The following is an 18375-nucleotide window of genomic DNA, read 5'->3' as shown; positions in this document are numbered from 1 at the left end:
AATAAATACAAGCTGACTGCCTAACGCGTGGAAAAGCAAGCAGACTGCCTAAAGCGCGGGAAAACAAGCTGACTGCCTTAAGCGCGGGAATACCCGGGTGACCAAGTCGTACTCATTCTAGACCAATCACAAAGCGAAGTAAAGCAAAACCAATGCAATCTTGGACTGCTTTCGACTCTCAATTGAAATTGCTCCAAACATTAAACAAATAAGTGTTTAAGTTAACACTCGTCAAAACGAGTGGGGGTGGTCCATAAGAGAAGTCAATTAAATTGGGTAAGTAATTAAAAGATAAGAGGAAAGTGATATTGGTGTACGGTTAAGAGGATTTTCGTCAAATTGCCGTGTCGTCTATATCCATAGTATCGAGGGGTAGACAAAGAAGGATTCTGCAAGAACTTACTTGAAACTCTCTGCAGTTATGCGCGACTGATTCGTCAACTTTGAACATTTTTTCAAAGCGGAGACTTTCTTTGTATCTTGCAGCAATCATTTATTTCATTTTGTAGAAAAACGTTCTTATCTCCCGTCTCTGTTCTTTCTTTGAACGATATCTCTTGTTTTTTAACCAGTTCTAAAGACAAAAACAAACGGGGTATCAGTATTTTTTAAACTAAAGATAACACAATAAATTTTTTTTTGATAAATACCTGAAGCGTCATCTTTTGAATCCACAAAATCTCGGCCATCTGTGCTTGTTCAAGGGGGTCAAGGTATGGGGACAGACAAAACATTTGCTCCAAAATTTTTTTTTGGTAAGAATTTAACCTCGAACGTGGTTTTCCACTCGGTTTAAAACTGCAGCTTTGCTCAACACCTACAAATAGGGAAATAAATCAAGTTAACCAAGTTTTTCCGAACAAACTTATTGTGGTGGTCTCTTGTAGTCTGCGAAACACCTTTAATGATAGCTCACCGAGTGAACACAACAACAACACATTGCCACGAGGCCCACTTATATAAACATACGCAACAGTCTAGAAAATTCTAAATTGTTCAGTCATATTCCATTAGTAGATCGATATGCACGGCTTGGGTACAACAAGGTAAACAACGAAACAATCTGGAATGTATTAGAACATTCATCTACACTTAGTTATCTTTGAACAAAGCGGTTGAATAAAACAACAATAGATACTATAAATCTACCTTTTACTATGCCATCGGCTGACACTTTTCCTTCCACCACTGACTGACTTTCAATGGAAAAGGATGGTGTTGACATTTTTAAATTCGATGTATCGTCCCTTACCCAAACGGTCTGTTCGTTATGATGAATGATTTCAAATTAGTTGCTTTTAAGCCATTAAAGTTATTTTTAACCAAATCTTTGTTAAAAAATTTAAATATAAACATTTGCTAATTCGTTGACTTTTGTCATGAGGTCGCAGTAGCGATGAATACGTTTATTACCTTGGGTGTCTACGCGCCATTTTTTATGTAGCTAATTAATCGTTAATTTGCACCTAATTGTTTTTGTTAGTTAGCTGAGCCACTAAATTTACTGATGACATAAGTGCTCGACATAAAAACAAACCCATATTTTAACGAAGTGTTTGCTAACTGTATTGGAAAATTTATTGCTACGTAATACCGAGAGAAGCATCGAATTACCCAGAGTAACAGGGAATGGGTCAATCATGCTTTCATCAGCCTTCATTACTTCGTTATCTGCCTCTCCGTTTACAAAAAAGAAAAAGGAATAGAAATAATAATGGACTGCAATAATTAGGTGATAACAATAATAAAACGAATGTGTAAACAAGATGAGATCATGTGTAATAATCACAGTTATAAAAGGAATCTCGTCCGAATCAAGACTAACTATGTATGTTTTAACAAAATGAGTTCGAAAATCTTTGCTTTTTTACCGTCACTGCTTCAATAACCAATATTTATTCAGATAAGCCACAGATGAATCTTCCAAGTTGGAAAGCTTTTAGCGTTCATTCCGTCAACAAATTTCCAAAGATACATACACACATACATACATACATACATACATACATACATACATACATACATACATACTGATACATACATACATACTGATACATACATACATACTAATACATACATACATACACACACACACACACACACACACACACACACACACACATACATACATACATACATACATGCATACATACATACATACGTTACTTGACCACTCCCCATGGGGGCTTTTCAGGGCCAATTCCCACCCATGCCACCCCAGGGGAGGACATCCAGACGAAGATGTACTGAGCACTGATGATAACACTTGTGGCCTAGAAACTAACTGTTTGTGAAAAATAATTCACTTATTGACTTCATAAATTATCAAATGACGTATTGTTTTTTCGATGATGTCGTACAAAGGGGATAATCATACAGTTTCTACGACGCTACAATCTTACGCTGGAAAATCAAACACTGAGCGAATCGCGAACTATCCGTTCAAAATAAATACCTAGATACGTCATTGTTTTGCTTAAATGAGCCACTGCATCACTCTGCAATTTCAAAACATTTCTCTCCAAGCAATAACAAGGTGCAGACCAGCAACAATTTACAATTTCAAAGCAGTCATTTTTTTTTGTCGCTATGGCAGAATTTTTTGAGCCAGTACCAGAAAACGATAGAGATTCACGTTCAATTGACGTCGATCCGTTCAACCAGCTGCCGAGCGTCTTTTCAGGTAGGTGTAGGATCCAGACAATGTATAAACTTAACTAAAAAGCATTGCTCGCCAACCAATATTCTGTGGCTTGTTCACAATTGGTGGAGCGTGCGTTGGCAAATTTCGTAAGAAGCCAATGTCATTTGGTAGCTAATATCTTTCTGTGTGAATTTCTTTAAATTAATTTTAGTGAGGGTAGAACTCTGCCTTCATGTCGCCCCTTTATAAACACGAGCAAAATAACATGGCCGTGTCATGTATCAGAAAAAAAGGAGTCTTAAAGCGCGGATGTAGGGAGTTCATTTATCCATCAGTATTTAATGCCTCACCTTTTTAAAATCGCTTTTAATTTGTAGTTAATTTTTATCTTATTTTGTAATTTACTTTAAATCTTATGTAAAAGCATTGAGACTTATGTATAATGCATTTTTAAGAACTGTATTATTATTATTATTATTATTATTATTGTGAAAGGAAATGAAACACCTAGAAACTTGCAACTCACCCTTGTTTATAAAATGATTGAAAACTTACTTGAGATTCTAAGACGTTGAATCTATGGGCAAAGATGCGCATAACTTTGAGAGATTTCTCTGGCATTCGCGGTTACCCTGGTTCGATTATTATGCTCCATGTCTCATTGTACTGCTTCAACTATTTTCATATTTCTCCTTGTTTTTACACTTTCTATCGGGGTTTTTCGGGAGCCCTCCCTCCAAAAACCAAAGAAACACTCACTGAATGTGGATTAAAAAAAAACAAGAACACAGCAAAACATTGTAGTAAACTCGACAAGTTAATTCGATGAGTTGCTTCGATGGACTTTGATCTAACTTGATCGGAAGTTTTGGCTTCGCACTTTTGTTTTGAGTTGGATGGCCTTTTCAAATGATTGCAAAGTTTTCATTACCGACCAAGTTGACCCTTTGACTCCCAGAAATGATTAACACGTAACCTCTCCCAATTTTATCCACACATCATCCAGCAAACAGGAAATGAGAATACTTAAATAAATCAAATTCTCGTAACTGGGTTACAAGGAAATATGTAGCTAGGACGGGGGAGAATTAACATCCAGATCTCCACAATTAAAGTGTTAACTACAGTGAATACAGGTAATGCCGCACAAGTAGCAAATGGAAACAGGCAGACCTCTGCGCATGCGTTGGAGTCTTACTCACGACTGCGAACAAGAAGGAGGCTGACTGATTATCAGAAAGACGTATTGGAGCGACTGTTTGCTAGATCACCGTACCTGACTTCCTACCAGTTTTTAGAGGTAGCTGGTGTATTGGGGATACCAAAACCAGCTTTGCAGGTAAGATTTAAAAACAATGGAACTTCCGAAGCAGGTTGAGAGAAATAAATAAAGACTATCACAAATAAAGACTATCACAAAGGTCAATCAAAATAACTGATTTTCTAGAAAAGTTAAGCCAAAGTGTAGTCCAAGCGACTTGGCCCTTTGTATCGTCAAATCCTGTGTAGACTTCTGATTAAATCATGCTGTTGTTTACCTGTGTTTCGTTCTAGAATTAGTTCAAGAACAAACGGTGCCGCTTGAAGTTAAAGAAGGAGCCTGAGAAGAACATACCAAGTTCTATCACTCCAGCTGTTATGGTACATTGCGTTCAAAATACAAGCCCTGTGCAAAATATCTACAGAGAGGCTCCAAGAAGTCTACAGTTTCCAAACAGTTACAATATTCCTCAAAATTGTGATCAAAGTAATTTCTTTTTTTATCTACTTCGAGCTGAAGCAGGAAGTACTAAGTTTCTAGGATAACTTTCTTCACCTACACCAAAAGCAATTGCAAGTTAATCGTCCTTTTTGCCATGCTACGCTCTTAAGTCATTCCCTCATAACTCAGTGGATATCTTATCTGTTTCATAATAATTTTCGTTGTCAACATCCATTTGTGGGGTAGCGGACTGAATCACTGTTAAAATACAAATATCAAGGTTATTCATATTATATTTACAAAGGAGTATGAAATATCAGTCTTCTGTATGTTTTTTTTTTATCACGATTGGCGGGAATGTCGCAATCTGACTGGGAAATTTGCCATTGTCGGTAAGAGTACAGACAACGCTACTCGCGTCAACGTGTCACGCAATGTCTTAATCACCTCTTAAACATGAACGACCGTGATGACGAATATCGTCGTCGATAAGAGTATAGACCTCGCTAGCCGACTGTCGATTTGTTAATTGTACTGATGTCCCTTGTAGATGAATAAGGTTTTCACCGAAGTGTAAGTAAAATCGAAAAGAAGAAAATTATGTACAAATTTCAACAACCAATCGGAAATCGAAAAGAAGGGAGATGAATTAACGCGCTCAAACCTTAGCACGGAAAATTCAAACATGTGAAAGTGGGTGGTTTAGGTTTTATGCACCCTGTGGGTTGGCGTCGTTCAATAATTCACGTCATTACATTTGAGGTTTGATCATGCACAGTTTCATAAACCGACAAACTTCTCTTCTGGGATGACAGTGATGTTTCGCACCTGCTTTTTAGAGGAGTACGAGTCATTTCATTTCTTGTAGGTTTATTAGTCATTCCTTTATTTATTAAGTAATGTTTTATTGAACTATCTTTTACCTTATTCATTTATTTATTTATTTTGGCATCTAATTTGTTTTAACCATGTCTTATGCAACTCTTGCCTTAATCAGTTCCGTCTTTTGTGACACAGGGAGGCACTTTTGTGAAATTAACATTTAGAGTAAATGATGAATTAAGTTGACGTTGAAGTTGAGGTACAGGCATTTCCTGTTACGCGAACGAAGAATACATTTTGTTTGCGAAGCCTTGAAAACAAGAAATGCCCGTCAATGATGTCTTTGGGTCGCTGACTGATAATTAAGGGTTCAAATGAAAAAAAGCTACCACTTTGAATTTAATCCCCGCATTTTGCAATCGTTTTCCTGTTCTCCAACCCTATCCCTTGTCCTTTCATTCAAAGGGGAAATGTAAGGTAAGAACAAGAAAGCCTCCAGACTATTCTTGTGTGTGAAAGCCTTCCTATTTAATAGCAACCGCCACCCGGTTAGCTCAAGTGGTAGAGCGCCGGAGTGCCGTGCGGGATGGTCGGGGTGGGGGGGGGGGGGGGAGGAGGAGAGGTGGGAATATGAAGGATACGATAAGCAAGGGTTTGTGAGCCTTACCTTGTCCCCTCCTACACGTCCCACTTATCAAAAGACGACCAAGCTTTTTAGCAATATTTGGATAATTCTAACAGCAGTTTTACCGTAGGAAGTTGTGTGAACCAACTCTAAAAGTTCCATATTCAAAAGAAATAAGTTATTCCAAATCCAATCCAAGAAGTGAGTGAAGAAGTCTTATAATTCTTTCAAGACTAAATCCACTTCTACCATCCGATAAATACTGCCCAGCATATGTTGTAGTATAACATCTCATAGCATGGTGGAATAACCCTTGGGCTTTAAAGCACCCGTTTTATAAAAATTGTTCTTCTCTCTTTATGATTAACAATTGTCATGAAGAGAGAAGAATATTTCTTGACAACTTTACAGAAAGAATGTCTTGTGTGTCCGGCCAACACACATATTGTGTTCAGATGTTTGGGATGACAAATATTTTGTTTATACTTTGAGGTGTTGGACACCAAACAAGAGCTGTTGTTATTTGATAACAAGCGTCAACAACCACTTGTTGATTTACTCATTGACAATTGTCAGTTGACATAATACTTCATAATTAGCCAATCAGACGTCTTCTAACGTCAGTAGGTACGAGTGATTGTATTTCATATTCAATTAATCCAAGGCAACCATCAGATTTTGGGGATAGAAACGTTGGAGTCGAAGGAAAAAGAAAGGTACTGGTGAGTACGATCCATTCCCTTATCTACATTAGATTTTTAGCTGTTCATCGAAATAGGTAGAACATTGTTTACACGAGCTGTTTTTTTCCGTTTGATTTATACAAAACTGGATTAGCAATCTCTATAGCTGAAAGAGGTCAGTTTAAAGGAGGAAATAAAATGATGTGGGGTCTTAAATTCCCTCTTTCTCCTCCTTGAACAAAAAATAATGTCTTTTCTCTCTGACGCGAATCAAAAATCGTTTAATCCGGTATAGCACGGCTTTCGTCAGACATAAATTTTGCTAGGGATTCTTAACCACATTGTACGGTTTTCTTCATTCAAAATATTCTTAGCATGTTAAGTCTAGGAAACATCAGTATTTGATATGATCAGAACCGGTATGTTTAGTTCTCTCACTCCTTTTTTTTAACTCGTCAATGCCATAATTCTAGAATACATATGGCCACGTTTAATTTTGATAATGAAGTCCTCATTTCATGTACCAACTCACGCCTTGCTAAACAGAAGTACTTTCCATCTTCAATAAAAAGAAAATTGTGAACCTGTCAGCATTTATTCCTCCGAAGTACTGTTTTGACAACATAGCGGGCTAAAAACCTGTGAGGTACGAGTCTTTCGTAATCTCTCGACCAAGGGCTAACGCTCGACACGTCTGCTTTGGAGGTTCTTTACTGTAGCAAATTTATATTATCAACTCAGTTGATAAAACCATATCGACCTTTTGACACTCTACGTCCGTCTATTTGGTAGGTTAAGCGATAACAGCTTGTGGAGAGTAAGATTTAATGCTCTCGTCTGGAATTTGCAACGAAGAAAAAAATGTAGGTCTTCAGTGGGGACTCAAGCCACAGAACTTCCGCATTTTCAGGCTGATACATCTTACCTACACAGAACTTTTCGATGAAAACTCGATCTCGAGATCGAAGATTTGTTATTCGAATTCCTTGTAGGTAATCCAAACTTTTTCCTTCCACACCAAGCCATGAAATTGTGTAGGATTCTTTTTCACTACTTTTTAATGTATTTTAAAGTCTCAAAAATAACTGAATCGTTCAACAAAAATTAGCACGCTTGGCAATCTTTTTCTTTCCTTTAATCCAAGCGGCGAAACGTGAGACGCATACGGACATGGGGCGAAAGCAATGACAAAAAGTGAGTACGGGGGGAGGGGATAATTGTATTTGTTTGACTCCCGCCTGGCTGAAAGAAAATAGAAAAAAAAAAACGCTACGGAGGTCAAAGAAAAAGGAACCATGCAGACTATGGTACAGCTATTGTACCCCAGCATTTTACAATTTTTAATTCCGTTTATTTACCGTGCTGATAGACATGATGACCTCAGCGGTAATTGGTTGCCTCGTGGCCGTGGCCTGCTTTGCTGCAGTGGATTCCAGGGCACTTAGCTCACTGGAAATAAGCGCCAATCAACAAAACCTGGCCCAGGCTGCACAGCAAGTCAGTTTTCAGAGCCAATCAGATGAAGTGAAACATGATAAGGCCAGCAAAGGTATCGGTTTACTGCGATCTTATTTCTACGACAGTCATTCTAAAAGCGTTCCAGTTATTTAGTTTATATTTTTCCTTTTTAGAACTGTCAGGTGTCTACTATTCCGAATACCCCTGGCATTATGGAAGTTATCCTTATGGGTACCCCCAGTACCCCTACCCATATCAACACCCTCACGTAGCAGCCCCCTCCCCTGAAGTAGTACACCCAGCTTTACATCCAGCCGTACACCCGGCTCACGCTACTATTCATTATCCATACCCCTACAATTACCCATACCCCTACCATTACCCCTACGGATACAACTACTGGAATTACAACTGCGGATACCCCGGCTGTGAGACCCATGTTGAGCCCAAGGAGAACAAACCTGCAGAAGAATCAAAGGAGGAAAATGAAGACAAAGAAGACAAAAAGAGTAACATCGATCAATAACTGAATGAATCAAGCTGTTCTTGCTTTGTGAGAGTTTGTGCTTGAATAAACATGCTGTGAATATTTGACGTGTACTTGCGAATCTTAAGGGAGGTAATAGGAAGATGAACTGTGAATCATTTTAAGGCGGAGAAGCTGTGGACCCTTGCTGCATCACAGGGGGGTTAAAGGGAAGAGAAGGAATTATTTTACGGCTAAGTTTTATCCTCACCATTTTTTACAAAGCGAGACAAAATTAAAACAATCAAAACGACACTGCATTCTGAACTAGAGATAATGATTTTAACGTTTGTTTTGTCCCAACCATCGACTGGTTCTTTAATTGTCTTTAATTTTTTTCCCAGATCTCAACCCTCTTTTCTCGAACATAGTAAAAAATTATAAGTTTTGAATCAGTCAGGAATGGAACCTCCTCCCGCATGAACAGGTGAAAAGACTTGGGATGAAACATCAGTGCCTTTATTCTTCCGACGCTACACGAAAGATAGTCTTGTGTAATCATGTCATGCTCTAACGAGTAGGTGCAAACTACCATTCTTGCCATCAATATTCATTTACAAGCTCAGTTGAAGGAAAGACGATATTGGAAACTGAAATTTATTATTTTTTCAATGTATCAAACAGAAACAATTTTAATACATTTCTAAAGTTTTTGTTCGTCAGGAAGTTAGGGCTAAGAACATGAAATCAAGTATCTAGGCCACTGTTCTGCTATTCTGCCCATAGGGCACGTCTTCGATCGAAAAATCTCTTTAGATTTCAAACGCTCTATTTACAGCAAGCAGGAGCGCAAGCCGGAGCACAGACTGGCATAGGTGGGGGTGGGGGTGGAGGAATGTACACAGGGGGTGGTGGAGTGCAGCATGGCTGGGGACAGATTTTCATACAATGATGGATACAAATGGGGGGACAAGGAGGTGGGGGTGGAGCGGGGAGACCGGGGCACCCGGGTGCTCCGGGAGGTCCCATTGGTCCCATTGGTCCCATACATCCTGGAGAACCGGGGAATCCGCGACATCCGGGAAGTCCGGGTGGTCCCATGCAGCCTGGTTGTCCTGGGGGTCCTGGTTGTGGGCACGGCACTGGAACAGGGACGGGACATGGTGGTGGTGGAGGGGGAGGAGGTGGAGCACAACACGTTGGTTCACAGGCTGGAGCACAGATTGATGGACATCCGTAACCACAGGGGTTGGCTTCCCGTTTCTCTTTATCTTCTGTACAGAAAATGCGAACATACCGTGATTCAAACAGACTAAATGGTCAGAACAATACTATAGTCAACCTCATATTGTTCATGAATAATGAAGGCATAATAGCATTAGTTCACACAGAAATGATTTCTTTACCATGTCAATATAAAAGTATAGTAAAAAAAACGCTTTATAAAAAGGGCAAGATGTAAGCATTGTATGAGCAAATATTTTAATTTTAATGAAGGTGTAAACAGTTACAACGTTTCTTTATTTTTTTTTTTTTTCACTATAAACAAAGCGTTTTTTTCGTTTCTTTCCACGGATTAGATGGGTCTTCTTTTCTCAGAAACATAATGAGAATATTGTTTCGTGAAGTCTAAACTTCGCTTTTGAGACGAAAAGTTTAACTCTATTTCACAAAATAACTCAAGTTGTGGATTTCCTTCAAGTACAGTTACAGATATTGATAACCTTGCAATAAAAACGAAATAACTCTTACCAAGTGATTTTCCACATACTAATGCTACAAGGCAAGATGCGAGTAAAACTCTTAGACTCATATCTGCGAAAAAAATTACAAAAGCTAAGTTAATCATCATACAACTGGGAATGCACAGGTCTTGTAAATAAATGGCACTAAATCATAAAACGCCTTTGAAATCAAACGTCCATGGAATCTCAGAATTAAAAAAATTTGTATAAGTTGTTCAAATCGTTGCAGTAAGAAAAAAAAACAGATATCACATGAGTAAGAACGGGAATAAAATTTTCGTTTTTACAGAACTAAAAACAAAGAGCATGTCATAGTGTAGGAGAATTCGGGATCACGTGAAATATAATGATAAACAATTGGTGAGCGCATCATTGGGATTATCGACGGGATTTTCCCATTGTGGAAGGGAAACGCCCAAGAGAGTCGGCCGTGTTGCTCGAATTTTTTGCGGATATGCCGTCAAAGGTGAAGTATGCAGCTTCGAGTGGGGTCGTTCTATAAAAAGCTAAGCCTATTTTTTTATCATTAGGAGTAAAATGAACAAAATATTTATTTTTGTTTAGAAATTAAAAGTGTTGTGGCATCAACAAATCAAAGTTACATTTCTCGTTTATTAGCACATTTTTCACAACAAATCTATATGAATCTATTGTTGGTGTTCTTTTGGAAAGAATCAAATTTACCCTACTTGAATCAATCAAACAATATAAACACCAGTGAACAGCTTGAAATGAGCAGAATTAATTACAAATTTAGCTCATTATTCGTTCTTCTCGTAAAAATGAAATCAAACCTTTTCCTTCACTGATGAAAGCTCTGAAAGTAAATTGAGTAGTATCAATACACGATACCCCTAGTTGCATAAAGATTCTGATTCATGCAGTCAATGGTGGTAAAGCAAGAAAGGGATGTTCTCTAAGAACATTTGGAAATTCTTACTGAGAACTTGGTTTTAGACGATTCTTTTGAATCGGTGAGCAAGGTTGCTCTTTCGATCTTCAGTCCTAAGTTATTTTCAGTTATTATAAAAAAAAAAACACTTTATTAAGGCAAATATTCATTTTTGTCTGTTCCAAATGCCTTCGACCACTATATGCTCCTTTCAATTTTTCTTTCTTTAGTTCTTTAGTTCGAGTTTACTAGTTTGCTATTATCAGTTCTTTTTGAACTTGGCTTTGAGAACTTGTTCATAATTTTCAAGGGAATTCGTTGGATAGAATTCAGTGAGTTTTGTGTCACTTTTCTATATATTATTCTCGCTCAAAATTGCGCATTTCGTACAACCTAACCAAAACCTTTGCTTTCCAAAATCTCCTTTGTTATGAGTAGAAAGAAATTCCTGAAGAGTCGCATTTATTTCCAGGCTTCGGAAACATAAACCAGTAATGTTATGACCTATCTTCAAACCAATTAGCACTGAGACTAAACAAAAACTTAAAAGCTAAAAGCTAAAAGCTTTGTTTATGGATAAAACGGCTAAAATAAACACGTTTAACTGACGCTATTCGACAGGTATTTGTAGATTATTTTAACAGTCCTCTAAAAAACAATTTTTTAAAGTTAAATCTAAGAATTAGAATGTTTCATCTTCCTCACCTGGTACCTTGGATATTCTTTATCCTCTCAAGAAAAATATTGCTTTAGATCTGGGTCTTTCGCAGTCTGCTTTTGTTCCTATTTTTGTCCGTTCATGAATGATGCATTGTTTTCCAAGGAATTACTTAATCCCGCTGCTCGGTAAATTTCACGCATGGATGGTCGCTGTTTGACAGATATTACTCAACTCAGACATCCCACATGTTATGGTATGTGTGGTTTTGAAAATGATTTGCTTAATTTGACAATAGGAAACAAAATATTTGACCTAGCTCGTTGACGAAATGCGAAAGAGCTAATGTCAGTAACTCCTCTTTTGGCGTTTGCTTTGATGGCTGTACGGGTTAATAATTAATTCCTCAGGCCTCCACTCGAGAAACTGCGCTTCACTTGAGCGTTCACTGGAAAAATTATCCAAAATCTGGTTTCAATTTCATATCAGTCAAGATATAGCTCTAGACATTTTATTTTATTTCATAGGCTCACTGAAGAAGCCAATCAAAAAAAGGAATCCGTGGGTTTGAGTTACATGACGTAATCTGTTTGACAAGCCCACCTCCCCTGCGCAGGTCACGTTGGTACGCTGTGTGCCTCCAATAAATATATGATGATATGGGACTCTGCTACTGTCATTTCAGGGGCATAGCAGGACTTGACCTTTTCTCCATAACTATTTTCAAGACTTCAAATACATAAAGAGGTAAGATACCCAAAAAGGTTCCCTTTGTTGGGATGAAGTTGCGAGTCACGCACCAGATGTATATGGTATACTTAACATTTTGTTGTGTTCGTAAATTTGAATAAAGGGGAGTTTTTTCGCTCAGTTAGGTTTTACGGGTGACCTTCTCCAATCTTACGGGAAACAACCTTTCCCCTAACAATGGAGAAGTGTCAGTTTGCATGGGGAAAGTTTTTCTAAACCTGCTAGGATGTGGAAGCTACTAATCTTTAGATGGTCTTGAAATAGTGTCAAGTTGACCACACTTTCAAACAGAATCGGGAGAAAAAAAGAGACAAAACCGAAATAACGTCATGAAGGCATGGACATTAGTTACCATCCTTCTTTGCAGATTACAAACACTTTTGAAGGAGGTGAGCCTTATCTTTTTAGTCAAAATTTTTTAGCTGAATAAATATAAAATAAAGATAAAAGTAAGGGAAGTTTATTCGGGAATTAGTGATGTGTAACAGGGGTTTTTAGGGATCGTTTGACAATCAATCTTTACATTCCTCCTCAGATCACCACTGGTCATGTTAAGATTTACTCTTGCTTGCTTATTCCTCTTGGCCGCCTCGCTGGAAGCAAGAAAAGGTTGGTTAATCTGTTTATCTTTTTCTGGTAAATGTATACATTTTGTAGTTGTGTTTCAAACAGGAAAGGCTACAATGGAATTATGGTATACATCCTTATTTGATGTTTTCAATAAAGCCAGTATATTTAATTAATATAAATATGACTTGATTTTCCGTGAAGATCGTAGTGATCGTTCGTTTTTTCGCCGTAAAACAGTAAAGCGACATGTCGACATCAAAGATATAAAACAATCTGCTGTCTTGAATAGATCGGAAATAAAGAAGAGCTTGCTTGGTTGGCATATATTTTCTCGTACCTGAATGAGGACAAAATGTTCCAGTTTTTGATAACAGAGTTTCCATTGGTAAACCCTAAACGCTCCTCAGAACTGCTTCTACATGCTAAATCTATATATTCGTCGAATATTTTTCAGGAGATCATGTTCCTTTGAATGAAAATTGCTTATCTTAAGTAAAATTATCTCAAATCTGAGGTGATAGAGGATAAAGATACTGATACAGCTTCACTGTAACAATAAAACTGAAATGAACTGGTGTTTTGCTTGTGCTAAATACTGGTATGACAGCCAAGATAAATAAGCTTAGGACTGAAACCAACCTCAAAAACAGATAGCAGAAAGACACTGTATGTGTTGAACAAAAGGAAAATCGTCATGAACTACTTTTAAACTTTCATTTCAATATTTTAAACTATATACATAGTAACGTTTTCACATATATTTTGACGACTTTTTTAAAAGTAAGTGTCAATAAAAACAAAAGGATAAATAAAGGCGGGAAAATGAGATATTTGTCTTTGCTAGTATAACCAAAATTCTAATCGTGGATTTAGGATTCCCTTATTTTTTACCTCTTGGATTATAATAGGCAAATACAGAGTATTTTAAAGCAACAGGGTCGAGTCGATGAGGATTGTCAAAGTTTATTACTGCGTTGTAAGGGATCTCTTAGTAAATTAACCTAAATGCTCTAATGAATGAAGGTCAAAAGTAATAGCCATAAGGAAACTCACGTAGATCTACTCAGGGCATCAAGCAAAGAATTATTGAAACAGACTCTCAAGGGAAGGAAATTCCATCAACAAAAGGTCATTTTTTTTCCTATTTAAGTGCCAAGAAGTCCATTTGCTAATTACCAGGTAGATTTCACAAATGTTAACGAACTTACAACTAAGGACTCTCACGCCGCTTGCTCGCCACGGTCCTCAGCGATCCTAAGTAACCTGGCCTAAGCTGTTCCAAGCGAGTGAGATCGCTGCCGTTGAAATCTACCCAGACTGACTTTGATAATGAGAAAGCATGCAACGTTTCTCCACGAGTATTCATTTGAACCAGTTTGAGGAGGCTTCCACCTTATTTAGTAAGCAAAATTAGTAATTCCTATTTGCGTACTTAATTATGTTGTTAACCTTAATTTCATAGTTACAGAAGCTTACTTACATCATGGAAAGATTGTCAAAATAACAAAAGAAGTGGAAGATGAGCCAGGTAAGCATAAAGAGTATATCTAAAGACTTTTCGGTGACTTATCTGACTCTCTATAGCCACAGAAAAATCGCCATAGGCACTTGTTTCTGCACCATGACAAGCAAAGACGCACTTACACTTGTGAGACGAAGGAAGGAAAGAAACCTCTAGTGTTTCAATGCACATGTGTTCGTGAGGTTGTGAAACTTTCTACATTTTGGGATTCAAAAGACCAGCAGACAATCGAAGGCTGTCTTTAAATGCTCAGGGACGCCGCCATTTTGAAATTACTTAGCAAAGTGGTTGCTCAACAATGATGTAACAAAGTCTCAATTACCTCCTTTTTACATCTCTTCACGGTCTGAATGAACTGCGCGTTGTGGCTTTGTATGAACAGCAAAGCTTTTGATTTGGTCTAGTTTAAATTAAAAAATTTTGGCATTTTTTACATTTAATGAACCGCCGTAAGAATTAAATTCTTAGATCCATATTTAAATGTAAGTGGAAGTTAAAATGGTATGGTTTCTGGAGCATACTTTTTAATGAGTGGAAGCTATTTTCTTTTAATTTCCAATTATTAACAGAAACCTTAGAGAAGCGTGATGCTAATCCTTGTGGTTATGGATGTCCGGCCTTGTGTGCTCCTACGTGCAACCCATCCTGTTGTGCTCCCCCTCCGCCGCCACCACCACCACCGCCCCCACCTCCACCCCCCTGCCCTGTACCTTGCCCCATGCCAGGGCCCCCTGGACAACCCGGATGCATGGGGCCACCCGGAATTCCCGGATGTCGAGGATTTCCTGGTCTTCCCGGATGCATGGGACCTATGGGACCAATGGGACCTCCTGGTTCACCTGGATGCCCCGGTTTGCCCGCTCCACCACCGCCACAATGTCCACCCATCTGCATCCATTATTGCATGAGAATCTGTCCACAGCAGTGCTGCACAGCTCCACCTCCACCAATTATGCTACCCCCACAACCAATGCCAATCTGTGCACCTTCATGTGCACCAGCATGTTGTAGGGGCAAAGTAAAAAAATCTTAAAATTGGCAGGTCAGAAGGACGAAGAATAGCGATACTGGGACACTTTCAAGTGCAGTTTATAAACCAAATAAATTAAAAACATTTTCACCTTGGTCCTAGGGATAGTGGGCACTGAGCAGATGCTCAGGAAAGAGACAGCACGAACACACTTTTATACATGACAGCTAGTTTAACAAAAAGCCGTAGAAAAATAAAGATATATTTTAGTTAGGTGTCATTTCAATTGTTCACGGACTTTATCTTGACGAGCTGGTCCATCCAGAAATTTTCAGAATTTTAACCAGCAGCATCGAGGAGGGCGCCCCTAAAGATGACGGACAACTTAATGACATTGGAATATTTTGACAACTGTCGATAAACATTGGAAATTCGTCGGCGTTTGCTTTCATGATAATTTGGGAATTCACTATTTCAAATGAAACAAATTTCGAATCAATTTCAGGATCGGAGCAACTACGCACCTACCCCTCTCATAAACCAACAACAGTCAACTGATAACTACTCGGGGGGGTCAATGTTGGGGTTAGGGGAGGGTGGGTGCATGGTTGGTCAGATACTGACTTGATCCCAAATTTCATCACAGAAGTGAACGAGTGTGACGAGATTTTCGTCATAAGAATTATCATTACATCATAATAACAATATACAAAAGAAAACAAAGAAACTTTTAATTGTCAAAATTGCGTTGCATTCAATTCTCTACGCAAATTGCTATTCACAACTAAATGACGAAATTGCAAAAATACTTATTGCTATAAGATTTACTATTATACCCAACGTCACATCCTAAACTATTCCCAACTTATTTTTTTAACCAAGCGTGGTATTCTTCCTTACTCTCTTTATTACAAATAATGGAAAACTTGCAACTCTCAGCAAAGGAAAACTGGTGACACAATGGATTCTATTTCTTAGAAATTTTTTATACATCTCTGCACTCTTTCATTTGACGTTACAAAAATAGCTATATATCTTACTTGTTTACTAAGAGAGGTGCTTGTTCACACAGTAATATAATAAATTGTGGGTTATTTATTACAATTGTACAGTTACAGCTAAAAGAAATATGTTTCTAAGTACAGAAACATCTACAATTATTGCGAAGCTTAAAGTTGAAGTTCTGAACTCGTCCGAACTTAAAATAACTATTCTTATGTCGGTTGTTCCCACTAAAATTAACTTGAAAAATATCTTCTTATGCGCGAGTTCTTCTAATTCAAAGGTTTTTACCCCTGATCATAGTTAATCCCCTTGAACACAACAATGTTAAGACAATTCATTTTACAACTCCCAATCCCTGCCATAGAAGTTAGTGTTGGTCGAGCGTTAAGAACCAGTTGAAAGGTCGTTCCAAGAACCCTGCAAATGTAGACGAACCACAGTTTTAATGATATAAAGAAATAAACGCCCTCGCTCTACGCACCGACCCCTTCCCTTTACCATGAGAAGACGAGTCACTAAATGTACGAGATGAAAACGTATACGGTATGACGCAACAGTGCACTTTGAGTCTCAGGTTTACTTTTCACTTCCTCAAGGGAAATATCGAGTTGATAACTCGACCATTTAGGAAATAAAGGGGGTACGTTTCTAAAGAAACTGTCGTGCTGCGTCGGTGGGAGTATCAAGAAAATTTTGGTTTTATTACCCGAGTTGACAATGTAAATGTGCCACCGTCAAAAGATTCAAACGTGACGTTAGCCCTAGGTCGCCCCTTCACGTTCTGACGAAGGGCTAGCGCTCGAAACGTCAGCTTTGGAACTCTTTACAGTGGCCAACTTACATTATCAACTTATTTTTTTTAATGAAAGTTAATTGTCGTTATTTTTAATATTACAATGGGTTAGACATGAAAATAATTTGTTAAGGACAGTCATGATCGTGATCTCATTTAAAGTCTTATTAACGTTACTTACTTGACACGTTACTGTTAGCTATCAGTCGAACCGCTGAGATCTTCAAAAGACTTCTGATTTAGTAGAGTAAGAGGATAAAATAGGTTTAAATGAAATTCTGGGAAATTCATCGCTTGGGTTTTTTCAAACGACAATGATACCAGCAGCTGAAATTTCTTTTATATAGATCGCTTTACTCATTATTTTAAAAGGTTTTCCAAGAAATTATAAATTGTAAATTTTCCTCGAGAATCAAATAATGCAAATATTTACAAAGACAAGCTCTCTTTATGGTCAAAATTTTGAAACACGGTCAACTTTATTGTCCTATTTTAAGCAAGAATTTCAAGATTTACCTATTACATTTTTTATTACTATCTTTTCCCTAAAAATAATGTTTTTTTTTCTCAAAACCAAACCTTTACTTTTCTCACGGAAAAAGTGATATAGTAGGGTATGTTCCACAGAGAGTCTGGTGTCAAAATCTATTTGTGCATATACTTTTAGGTCAACTTTTATCCCCATACTTACTACATTTCCAAGAAAGTCATCAAAGACGAGATTATCACTAGAAGGTTTCAAGTTTTGGCGAGTGCTCCTGGCCTGTGCAGCCTTGGATTGCTGTTGACCCACTCTCGAAAGCTGTTCCATGGCGAGATTAGCCGCCCCCAGTCCACTAGCGACCTCACGGAAAGACGCAGATGGAGGAGTTGCCCTTAATCGTCTGGGCGGAATGGTGAAATCTTCGTCGATTGTTTCAATATACAACGCTCTAGATTTGCGAGTGGGGCGATATTTACTAGGTGTTAAGGGAGAATCCTCAGGCACATCCTCATCACGTCGCCTTTAGAAAATAAATAGGTAATCAGATTGTACATGTGTCTAACAATAATCATTCTTACATCAACTA

The 18375-nt window shown here is 38.0% G+C and overlaps 3 protein-coding genes across 5 annotated transcripts in view; 1 reads left to right on the top strand and 2 right to left on the bottom strand.

The window, feature by feature from the left end:
• Nucleotides 1-9043: 9043 nt before the first annotated feature.
• LOC111341562 (uncharacterized) lies at nt 9044-12018 on the bottom strand. Of its 2 annotated transcripts, XM_022948552.2 has the most exons (4): nt 11743-12018; nt 10940-10962; nt 10153-10215; nt 9044-9674 (listed from the first exon to the last, which is right to left on the bottom strand). In XM_022948552.2, exons 3-4 carry the CDS (start codon nt 10211-10213, stop codon nt 9229-9231), a joined length of 507 nt encoding a protein of 168 aa, XP_022804287.1. In that variant the 5' UTR covers nt 10214-10215; nt 10940-10962; nt 11743-12018; the 3' UTR covers nt 9044-9228. The 2 variants fall into 2 exon arrangements, with proteins under 2 accessions (XP_022804287.1, XP_022804296.1); XM_022948561.2 differs by lacking the exon at nt 10940-10962 and having other exon boundaries at nt 11743-12002.
• A 265-nt stretch (nt 12019-12283) lies between these two features.
• Nucleotides 12284-15780, top strand: LOC111341546 (uncharacterized). Of its 2 annotated transcripts, none has more exons than XM_022948535.2 (4): nt 12284-12442; nt 12981-13054; nt 14478-14543; nt 15107-15780. In XM_022948535.2, the coding sequence occupies exons 2-4, from the start codon at nt 12994-12996 to the stop codon at nt 15568-15570; spliced, it is 591 nt and encodes a 196-aa protein (XP_022804270.2). In that variant the 5' UTR covers nt 12284-12442; nt 12981-12993; the 3' UTR covers nt 15571-15780. The 2 variants fall into 2 exon arrangements, with proteins under 2 accessions (XP_022804270.2, XP_022804275.2); XM_022948540.2 differs by lacking the exon at nt 12284-12442 and adding an exon at nt 12619-12834.
• A 434-nt stretch (nt 15781-16214) lies between these two features.
• LOC111341836 (uncharacterized) overlaps nt 16215-18375 on the bottom strand; it is a 36656-nt gene continuing 34495 nt past the window's right edge. Inside the window, exons 16-18 of the mRNA XM_088740107.1 lie at nt 17997-18309; nt 17487-17539; nt 16215-16929 (exon numbers count right to left, since the gene is read on the bottom strand). Coding sequence (XP_088596233.1) covers nt 17501-17539; nt 17997-18309 — 352 coding nt within the window. The 3' untranslated portion in view covers nt 16215-16929; nt 17487-17500. The remainder of the gene's footprint in view (nt 16930-17486; nt 17540-17996; nt 18310-18375) is intronic.

This window comes from Stylophora pistillata, chromosome 12 (assembly GCF_964205215.1).
Source record: "Stylophora pistillata chromosome 12, jaStyPist1.2, whole genome shotgun sequence".
NCBI lineage: Eukaryota > Metazoa > Cnidaria > Anthozoa > Scleractinia > Pocilloporidae > Stylophora > Stylophora pistillata.
Note: the sequence above shows the minus strand (reverse complement) of the source record. Positions and strands in the feature narration are given on the sequence as shown.